The 11,952-nt window shown below is 31.4% G+C and overlaps 1 protein-coding gene across 1 annotated transcript in view; it reads left to right on the top strand.

Annotated features, from left to right (window-relative positions):
* The window catches only part of LOC111639884 (cubilin-like), a 210,225-nt gene that overhangs the window by 133,231 nt on the left and 65,042 nt on the right, over positions 1-11,952 (top strand). Inside the window, exons 37-39 of the mRNA XM_023385828.1 lie at positions 2,150-2,291; positions 4,019-4,224; positions 11,122-11,306. Of these exons, the coding sequence (XP_023241596.1) occupies positions 2,150-2,291; positions 4,019-4,224; positions 11,122-11,306 (533 nt within the window). The remainder of the gene's footprint in view (positions 1-2,149; positions 2,292-4,018; positions 4,225-11,121; positions 11,307-11,952) is intronic.

Below are 11,952 nucleotides of genomic sequence, written 5' to 3'. Positions count from 1 at the left end.
TGCCCCTGTTTATCATATCCTGCTGAGGAGGGACGAATATGTCCGAAACGCAAAACTGTGTAAGTAACCAGGTATACGAAATAAAATAAAAATTGTTTTCTGTTAATCTTTGTAATATTATCTGTAAAACCAGTATAATAAGTCCTGATAATAGAAGATAGTCGAATTTATAGTCGAAAATTTACATATTAATAAGGAAAAAAGGACATTGAGGCAATTTAATTAATTAAATTAATTAAAGAATATTGTTAAATTATTATTTATATAGTTTTTTTATTTTTAATTAATTTAGTCTAAAATTTATTATGCAATAAATAAACTATATTGATATCTAGTAATAAATAAAGACATTTTAATATTTTTTTTTATAATGTTTACTTCTTCAAAAACTGGTTTTATGGGATGAATAAACACATAAATATACCCAAAACCAGTAAAAGGAATAAAAATATGTACTGATACAAACAATAGTGCCCTCAGATTATCAAAAGGGGGACACAAGATATGAAAAAGGGCATCATGCATTATACTCAAGCTTTAAACTCTATGATTTAATGACAGATCAGAATTTCCACATGGTAGCACTGGTTGATGAAGGAATGTGGTGTTGGTCTACATATAATGAACAAATAACTATGTAAAAATAGTTTCACGAGACAATGGACAAATATTGTTTATTAGTTTCTTTTATATTTGCAGAATAGGCTGGAATTCATGAATTTTCTGTTGTTTGTTGAAAATGAAATTTGGGTCACCATAGGACCAACTTATGGATTAAAAAAAAACATTTTGTATGACGTATGACATTACCTAAGAACTTTTATTTTCGAAGCTATTAAACACGTGATTGCATTCTATTTTTCATATTTTAAAAATTGTTCCAAACAACTGGATTGCAGTTTTAAAAAAATTGTTTTAAACGATTCTTTGCCTGAAGAAGAACCCAGGAGGGGTCTGAAAGCATTTGCATTTACTAATAGATTGTTCTTTGCACCAGTTAAAGGTTTTATGAGCAGTGTTTTGTATAATATACTCTGGTGTACAGTGATTTGCTATTATTAATGGGGAAAGGTTAATTATAAAAGGGGACACTGTGTCAGGTTGTTAAAATTCTAAGTCGTCATAGACTAGACAACAATGGGGTAAAATGAGTGCAAGTTCAAAGTCCCATCTACACCTTCCATCCAGAGTTGACAGATGGTGTCAGGTAAATTTCCCAAAGCGAACCTTTTTGGGACCTGAGTGAGTCTTGTTTTTCACTTAGGGACAAACATGGAACCAATCAGGATAGACAGAAAGGGCACTAGACAAGAGGTGCTTGGCAAGTCAACATAAAGGAGTGAAAATTGGAAGTGCTGTGTCAACACTTGGGACAAATCTTTTCCGTCTTTGTGCCGATACCGAAGCCATGCCTTCACCAACGCTGACCAACGGAGTCTCACGAGCTGTTTAACAACACTGCCCCGGGGGCACCTGTACAACAAACAACTAAAAGAGCATTGATGCTATCGACTTCCAACCAGCTGATTGTGTCTAGAAAATATTTGTTTCTTAGTGTAAGTTTATTTTTCTGCTAAAATAAATGNGACCAACGGAGTCTCACGAGCTGTTTAACAACACTGCCCCGGAGGCACCTGTACAACAAACAACTAAAAGAGCATTGATGCTATCGACTTCCAACCAGCTGATTGTGTCTAGAAAATATTTGTTTCTTAGTGTAAGTTTATTTTTCTGCTAAAATAAATGTGTTTTTGTAAGATACTTGTCATCTCTGTCTCTTCCTCATACCCACGTGTGAATGACCCTAGATCATCTTGACGTGGGATTAATGATCCCCCTAAGAGTTGGAAAACTTACACTGGTGTGAGAAGTGGAATTTTTAGCCCAAAGTTACACTGGTGTCAGTGAAGTGGGATTTTAAGTCCCCAATACCCACCAGGTCAGCAAACTTACAGTATCAGTAAATATTTTTATTCCTTTTACTGGTTTTGAGTATATTTGTGTGTGTTTTCATTTCATACTATTTCTATAAAAATGTTTCATTTTACATTCACATAGAGAAAATTAATAATCTGTTAATATTAACAGAATAAAAGTAAATATATAATTAAAAAAATTTTATTACAACATGTCTCATATTAATGCCATTATTTTTCAGTATGCGGAGGTACTCTATTATCAGAAAGTGGTGTATTTGGAAGTCCTAATTATCCTGATAGCTACCCAATTAATTCAGAATGTGTTTGGCAAATAACAGCTTCTCCAGGAAATAGAGTTCAGTTATCATTTAGGTTTGTATTATTTATATTTTGATTAAGTGAATAAATTCAAAATAATATATTTAATAAAAAATGTATTGAAATATTGCAGATTTTTATTAACTTTTTAATTTATATTTAATTGATACATACAGCATTTTTAAATATTCCAGGATGATTGGGTATTGATAGTCTAAATTTATTGTATAATCATTTTACAGTTTTTTATTTTTTATTAACTAATTTTAAAAAACAAAAATTTGAAAGACTCATTCAAAGAATTAAATTTACTTTCAAATGAGATAACCAATCGAAAAATGTTTACATAGCTTTGAATTTTAGAATAGAATTTTGAATAGAATTGAATTTTATATATTCAAATATATAAAATTATGTTTATATTTTTAAAAGATGTAATGTTATGTTCACAGTTAATAAAAAATAAAATAGGATTAAGTCTAAAATTTTCTTATTAATTTGATGAATGAAATTAGAATAATATTTATCATAATTGAAATGAATTTAGTTAATTAAAAAATAAATAAAGGACATTGTTACAGCCTGTAGTGTTCCCACCTAAATCTTCAATTGACCCAAAACATTTTTGTGGATCTGTTCTGGCCCCAAACTATCTCATACCAAATTTCAGCTTTGAACATGCATGTGCTGTGGTGCAAAAATTTCAAAAAANTACTATATTTTATGCTGTATAAGATGCATCCCCATTTCTGCACAGAATTTTTACAAAAAAGTGTTTAGTGTAATTAAGCCATCTTGTACTTGGCCCCAAAAATTTTTACTATATTCTGGTTTAAAAACAGTAAAATTAGAATGACATTTCTATTTATCAGTGAAAAAAGAAGAGTTTAAAAGTCATTTACAATTAAACATTTACCTTCAAAATATTCTACATGAATACTTGCAAAATTATTTAACTATAGCAAATAATAATAATAAAAAATCAAATCCATGGAAGAGAGTGAGTTTTACAAATATTCAGGATTTCAACAGGCCGAACTTACAGAACATGCACAGATAAAACACTGGTATTCAAGATTAACACTTGACTACCAGAACAGATTACATGCAGTATTAAGAACACAACATCTAGGGCCATTGGTCATTATCCCACAATCTTTGGATGGTGAATGATACAAGGAATGATTATCTGTATGTGTATCTCCAGGCTATGTTTCCTAACAATGATACTATGTTACCAGGCACAGCATACTCAAGAATGGTTGGGAGACCATGACAATGAATTCCATACACTCCTTTAGTCCCAAACTCACCAGACTGAAACCCTATTGAACATATTTGGGATATGTTAGAATGTGTGGTGAGGTTGTTATTCACTTCTCTTCAAAATCTGCACCAATGACAAAACTGATTGAGCAGGCATGGGTCCAGTTAAGAATAGAGGATGTTTGGCATATGGTAGGGTCCATACCCTGGCATTTACAAGCTGTGATCACCCAGAAAGGTGGATCAACCCATTATTAAGCAGGTGTTCTTAATGTAGTGATTGTTCATTGTATATAATAGAAGGATAGTATGTTAGAGAAGTTCCATGAACAGAGTGAAAAAAGACAGTAAGGAATATCATAAACTCTTCACATTTTGTAGTTGCTGTACAATATCCACTTGAGAACTTCAGATCTTCCTCAGGTTGTGGCATGATTTTGCATGTGTTGAGTAAAATAATTTAAAAGTAAAAATTTTTTTTATATTACATAATTATTATTCATATTATATTTCAGTGTTTTCAATATAGAAGAAGAAAGTGAATTTTGCATTAATGATTATCTAGAAATTCGTAACGGAAATATCTCAGGCAGTCTTATAAAAAGATATTGTGGGAATGAATTACCGACTGCTCTTACAGGAGAACATGAATCTTTGTGGATAAAATTTCGCTCTGATGATCAAGGCACTGCTTCTGGATTTTTGGCAAATTATGATTTAAGTAATTATATAGCAATTTTATATATTTCAAAGTTATTCAATAGCATTTTCAATTGCAGAAAGCAAGATTACATTAGCCTTTTCACATTTATCGTCTTATAATGGATCTAATTGTTTTTACCATTACATTAGAGTTAGAGATGGGATGGACTCCACTGCTCCACTGCTTCAAACTTTTTGTGGGTACCAATTACCCCTGCCTGTTATTTCAAATGGCAATGCACTTCATATTGAATATTCAGGTGGTTTATTTAGAGCAGTTTATGGAACAGCTTCTACAGGTAAGAATTATAAATTTAAAGAATATTAATATGTAAATTTTCGACTATAAATTCGACTATCTTCTATTATCAGGACTTATTATACTGGTTTTACAGATAATATTACAAAGATTAACAGAAAACAATTTTTATTTTATTTCGTNTAATAAATATTAGTTTAAAAATTAATATATAATATATGAAATACTATATATTATATACTATATTTGATATGAAGGCTTTATTTGATATTTTAATAAATTCTCATTTTTAATTGCAGAAAGCAAGATTACTTTAGCCTTTACTCATTTATCGTCTTATAATGAATCTAATTGTTTTCACCAGTACATTAAAGTTAGAGATGGGATGGACTCCACTGCTCCACTGCTTCAAACTTTTTGTGGGTACCAATTACCCCTGCCTGTTATTTCAAATGGCAATGCACTTCATATTGAATATTCAGGTGGTTTATTTAGAGCAGTTTATGGAACAGCTTCTACAGGTAAGAATTATAAATTTAAAGAATATTGTTAAATTATTATTTATATAGTTTTTTTATTTTTAATTAATTTAGTCTAAAATTTATTATGCAATAAATAAACTATATTGATATCTAGTAATAAATAAAGACATTTTAATATTTTTTTTTATAATGTTTACTTCTTCAAAAAAACTGGTTTTATGGGATGGGATGAATACACACATAAATATACCCAAAACCAGTAAAAGGAATAAAAATATGTACTGATACAAACAATAGTGCCCTCAGATTATCAAAAGGGGGACACAAGATATGAAAAAGGGCATCATGCATTATACTCAAGCTTTAAACTCTATGATATAATGACAGATCAGAATTTCCACACGGTAGCACTGGTTGAAGAAGGAATGTGGTGTTGGTCTACATATAATGAACAAATAACTATGTAAAAATAGTTTCACGAGACAATGGACAAATATTGTTTATTAGTTTCTTTTATATTTGCAGAATAGGCTGGAATTCATGAATTTTCTGTTGTTTGTTGAAAATGAAATTTGGGCCACCATAGGACCAACTTATGGATAAAAAAAAATGTTTTGTATGACGTATGACATTATGTAAGAACTTTTATTTTCGAAGCTATTAAACACGTGATTGCATTCTATTTTTCATATTTTAAAAATTGTTCCAAACAACTGGATTGCAGTTTTAAAAAAATTGTTTCAAACGATTCTTTGCCTGAAGAAGAACCCAGGAGGGTCTGAAAGCATTTGCATTTACTAATAGATTGTTCTTTGCACCAGTTAAAGGTTTTATGAGCAGTGTTTTGTATAATATACTCTGGTGTACAGTGATTTGCTATTATTAATGGGGAAAGGTTANTTTTGTATATAGATAGATATAGTATTTAGATTTAGAATTCTTTGTTCTTTCCTTTCCTTCTTCTTTCTACTAATGACCATTTCCGGTCACCCGACAGGAGCGGGAAATTCGTGGGTCCTGATTGGTGGCTTATCGAAGTGAACAGGGAGGGGCCCTGCCCGTGGGGTACAGAAGGAGAACAAAGGGGTGAGAAAGACACTTTTTGCCCGGGCGACGAAGAGAAGAGGTTGTGAAAGTATCGTCGGGACATTAAGTCGGACCTCGAGGACAAAGAACAAGCTGAACATGCTGAGTATAGAGAAGTCCAAAAAGAAAAGAAAAGGACTAGTGACTTGTCCGATAAGAATTAGTGGTTTACAAAATCCAAGTGACAATTAACATCCCAGGAATGTTGGATATTCCAATGTCGATCGATAAAATCCCCACAATCATCGGAAACCCCAATCAGGACCTCCTGTGCTAAATACCGGTAGACTTTTCCTTCCTTCCTTTTCCTCTCATTAGTGTAGTTTTAGATTAAGTTAGTTATAAGTTAATTATAAGTTAGTAATTAGAATCCGTATCGTGATAACAACTCATTGTAAGAATCCGAACGAGAACAGAGACTTGTTATTGTGGGTCATTTGCAGGAAATTGCAACAATTGTTAATTATATTAGTGAATTGGTATGATAGTATAGTCAGGAATGAACACTAGAAAATGAGATTTTGGCAAACTTTGTGAGATTTTAGAATCCTCAGAAAATTGATGGCAATGGCAAAAATCTGAANACATTGTGGGTCATTTGCAGGAAATTGCAACAATTGTTAATTATATTAGTGAATTGGTATGATAGTATAGTCAGGAATGAACACTAGAAAATGAGATTTTGGCAAACTTTGTGAGATTTTAGAATCCTCAGAAAATTGATGGCAATGGCAAAAATCTGAATGCTACTAAAAACAGTGTAAAAATTCAAAATAAAGTGTGTGAAAGCTTTACGATTAACAATGAATTGAAACAGGTTTATAAACTATCACCTCTGCTTTTCAATCTGACATTGGAAAAGGAAATCAGAAAAGTTAAACAAACAGGAAAAGGAATGTATTTAAATGTAATCCAGCAGGTAGGGATGTCTCAATACTGCCAATACTGATACTGTATCAATACTTTCCTTCAATACCAAGTACTTTCTGCACTAGATACTTTTAGTATGATACTGATACTTTAAACTGAAATACTGATGACACACTACCTTTTGAATCAGATAGCTGGGATTCAGTTTATGGAGTAAGCAACAAAATATTAATTGCTGCTCTGGATCCCACACAGCCTTCATTGTAGTAAGTACAGTATCTTTTCACCAGTAAAAACAACTGGAAGGTGATGCAACAGACTGAACAGCAACATCTAGCAAGGTTTCCAGTTTTGATACCTGATACTGGCTGGTATCAATACTATAAGATCAGTACCAATAATCAATAATCAATACTTTAAGATTGATATTGATACTGGTATCACTACTTTAAAATTATTCTTGATAACAGTATTGATACTTTTGTAGTATCAGGACATCCCTACCAACAGGATTTTGTTTTTGTTGATGACATCTTGTTAATTGAAGATTTTACAAGTACTATATTTTATGCTGTATAAGATGCATCCCCATTTCTGCACAGAATTTTTACAAAAAAGTATTTAGTGTAATTAAGCCATCTTGTACTTGGCCCCAAAAATTTTTACTATATTCTGGTTTAAAAACAGTAAAATTAGAATGACATTTCTATTTATCAGTGAAAAAAGAAGAGTTTAAAAGTCATTTACAATTAAACATTTACCTTCAAAATATTCTACATGAATACTTGCAAAATTATTTAACTATAGCAAATAATAATAATAAAAAATCAAATCCATGGAAGAGAGTGAGTTTTACAAATATTCAGGATTTCAACAGGCCGAACTTACAGAACATGCACAGATAAAACACTGGTATTCAAGATTAACACTTGACTACCAGAACAGATTACATGCAGTATTAAGAACACAACATCTAGGGCCATTGGTCATTATCCCACAATCTTTGGATGGTGAATGATACAAGGAATGATCATCTGTATGTGTATCTCCAGGCTATGTTTCCTAACAATGATACTATGTTACCAGGCACAGCATACTCAAGAATGGTTGGGAGACCATGACAATGAATTCCATACACTCCTTTAGTCCCAAACTCACCAGACTGAAACCCTATTGAACATATTTGGGATATGTTAGAATGTGTGGTGAGGTTGTTATTCACTTCTCTTCAAAATCTGCACCAATGACAAAACTGATTGAGCAGGCATGGGTCCAGTTAAGAATAGAGGATGTTTGGCATATGTTAGGGTCCATACCCTGGCATTTACAAGCTGTGATCACCCAGAAAGGTGGATCAACCCATTATTAAGCAGGTGTTCTTAATGTAGTGATTGTTCATTGTATATAATAGAAGAATAGTATGTTAGAGAAGTTCCATGAACAGAGTGAAAAAAGACAGTAAGGAATATCATAAACTCTTCACATTTTGTAGTTGCTGTACAATATCCACTTGAGAACTTCAGATCTTCCTCAGGTTGTGGCTGTCTGCCATTTTTGTATATACATAGCTATAGTATTTAGATTTAGAATTCTTTGTTCTTTCCTTTCCTTCTTCTTCTTTCTACTAATGACCATTTCCGTTCACCCGACAGGAGCGGGAAATTCGTGGGTCCTGATTGGTGGCTTGTCGACATGAACAGGGAGGGGCCTTGCCCGTGGGATATAGAAGGAGAACAAAGGGGCGAGAAGGGGACACTTTTTGCCTGGGCCACGAAGAGAGGAGGTTGCGAAAGGATCATCGGGACAGTAAGTCGGACCTCGAGGACAAAGAACAAGCCGAACNTAAAAGCACATAGATATGAATGAATATGTTTTCATTTAATTATTTATTTATAAAAATGTTAATTATTTAAAGTTGTTTGAAAATAATTACAGTAGAGCATCGATTATCCGAATATTGATCAACTGAAATGTCAATTAACCGAAAGCTTTCCAGTCGGCAAATTTAAATTTCTGCTAGTGCTGTGGCACTGCAATATTTGGCTATGTCTTGGGCTACTCCAATATTATTTTTGTTGGTGTGCATGTTTTAGCTGGCAGCACTGGCATGACCATGAGAGGGTATTTAAGAACGTGCCAGGATTTGAACGAATTTCAACATGGGATAGGTTAATGTATTTTTCTGTACATAATCAGTTATCCAAAAAATCGATTATCTGAACAACCCCAGTCTCCAATTGATTTGGATAATCGGTGCTCTACTGTATTTCAATCCCAAAATTTTTTGTTAATGTTTTTGAAGTTGATATTGAATAAAAGCTAAGAAAAGAAAAGTAGTACTTTAGGGAATAAATTTCTAATTAGTAAACAATACCTTAATAGATATTATACTACATACATTGAGATAGACGTAACAAATAACATATATATATATATGTGTGTATTTGTCTCTGATGGGCATCACTGTATTATCTGTTAATCCCGGTTGTAATAAACTATTGTTTAGTTGGTATTTGTTGGAATACTTGTCTCGTACATCTTTAACCCTCACAAGGTCTAGTTTTTCTAGGAAGATTATGAATCCAAAACAAACGTTTCAAATGTATATTCTTTTTATGGAATATTTAACAAATTTTTTAATTCAAAATTATTGTATTGTTTAATTGTTTTGGATTCATAATCTTTCAAGAAAAACTGGACCTTAGGAAGATCCAAAAAGAGAAGGATCAAAAATGTTAGTTCATTTCTACACACATGATATATTAGTTTACACAAGGGTTCTCAAGTGGATATATGACAGTAAGGAAAACAATTCAGGAAGCAACAAATCTTTAAGCATTAAAAACAATGCTGAACATGAAAAAAGTTACTGGTATTTGGATAGCATAGCTATAGGACACACATAAATGGGGCAAATTTTATGAATCAAAAGGAACAATGAATGGAGGCATAAATGAAGAAAATGAAAATGGATATGAAAAGTTTTCACTCCATTAGTAGAATCACTGAAACTTTGAATCATACTAATACCAAGAGAGTGGTAAATAATGACAATGTGTTGCACAGGAGATATATTTAGACATATTTTTGACTGATATATGGGTTATTCTTGATGAGGCAGATATTATACAATCAGAAGCCATTTTGAAATGCTAGACTAATAATTTTATTAACTCCACATTGAGATCTGTGAGCTTAGAGTAGTGAGTGTAGGTGCATCTGATTTACATGCAGAAGGCCACAATATAACTGAATTGCTGTTACAGCTTTATCCTCCTTTGCACAACTTCCTTGTACTGAGGTAGATCAGTAGGTATCCAAAATCTTCAGAATAATCTCTTACTCTTCCATACCATACCAGCATTATAGAAAATTTATAACAACACTGTTGCATGTTTAAATAGTAAGGACAAAGATTTCCTCTCCTATCTCACAGTATCTTCTTTAATTTTTTGCATTAATTGTGACCATTGTAGTCTATCTTCTTTTCTTGTTTACTTTATCTAATCTTTTTTCTTAACTGATACCAGCATTCAATTTTCATTCTTCTATACCTGAAGATAGTCAAAAAACATTAACATTCCTTTAGCTTCATTTGCTATCAAAATTTAAAGATGCATAAATTCAATGGTTAGTTTAACTCAAGTAGATAATTGTCTACAGTGTAAGATTGTCGGATGTCCTGGATTTTTTCTGACTGTCATCTAGTGACAGGAGGATTTATTCTGAAAACTGTTTCTACAATGTATCAATAGTTTCTTTTTCCACATTTGAAATGTATTTCTGTTACTGACAAAGTAAAATTACACATCTATTACATGTTCTGGAATTGAATAATCTCATTATCTTTTGGGAAAAACTCATTTTGTCCTGGAATTTATCCCAAGTACAGTACCTGACAACCCTACTACAAGCTAGTTTATTCAGTTTGTTTTCATTGATGTTAGTAAATAGGAGCATCAGTTTTTAGTAATGTAACTTTTGGCCATAATAATTTTAAAAAATTTATCTGATGTTCTAGTATAATTAAAACATGAAAATCATAAAAATATTTATGAAAGTAATAAAAATATGAAATTACAAATGTTTTTATATAAAACTTATTTATATTTTAGACAATATTTATTTAATAATTAATTATGTTATAGTGTTTTTATTTCTATTTGAAACTAGTTATTACAAATTACCTAAAAATTTATTTTTATGTAATATTTTATAGTTCATGGAATTACTATTATTAACGAAACTGAAGGCAATATTGCATCTCCAGGATATCCTCATTTCTTTAATAGGGAAGCTGTATTTAAATGGACAATAATAGTTCCACAATCTATGTATATCAAAATTGAATTTTCAGAAATAAATTCAGGAGGAGCAAGTGATAGTTGTAATTCATATGTTCAGGTATGGTAGATTTTGTAAAATTAATTGATTTAATAATAAATCACAATTTTTAATAATTAGAGTTAAATATTGTAGTTGGATTTTGATTACAAGAATTACCTTCAAATAACTTTAAATAATTGACATTTTTATAAATAAATAAAAGCACATAGATATGAATGAATATGTTTTCATTTAATTATTTATTTATAAAAATGTTAATTATTTAAAGTTGTTTGAAAATAATTACAGTAGAGCATCGATTATCCGAATATTGATCAACTGAAATGTCAATTAACCGAAAGCTTTCCAGTCGGCAAATTTAAATTTCTGCTAGTGCTGTGGCACTGCAATATTTGGCTATGTCTTGGGCTACTCCAATATTATTTTTGTTGGTGTGCATGTTTTAGCTGGCAGCACTGGCATGACCATGAGAGGGTATTTAAGAACGTGCCAGGATTTGAACGAATTTCAACATGGGATAGGTTAATGTATTTTTTTGTACATAATCAGTTATCCAAAAAATCGATTATCTGAACAACCCCAGTCTCCAATTGATTTGGATAATCGGTGCTCTACTGTATTTCAATCCCAAAATTTTTTGTTAATGTTTTTGAAGTTGATATTGAATAAAAGCTAAGAAAAGAAAAGTAGTACTTTAGGGAAT

Source organism: Centruroides sculpturatus, unplaced genomic scaffold (genome assembly GCF_000671375.1).
Source record: "Centruroides sculpturatus isolate CEXI.00-Female unplaced genomic scaffold, Cexi_2.0 scaffold1317, whole genome shotgun sequence".
NCBI classification, from domain to species: Eukaryota; Metazoa; Arthropoda; class Arachnida; order Scorpiones; family Buthidae; genus Centruroides; species Centruroides sculpturatus.
Note: the sequence above shows the minus strand (reverse complement) of the source record. Positions and strands in the feature narration are given on the sequence as shown.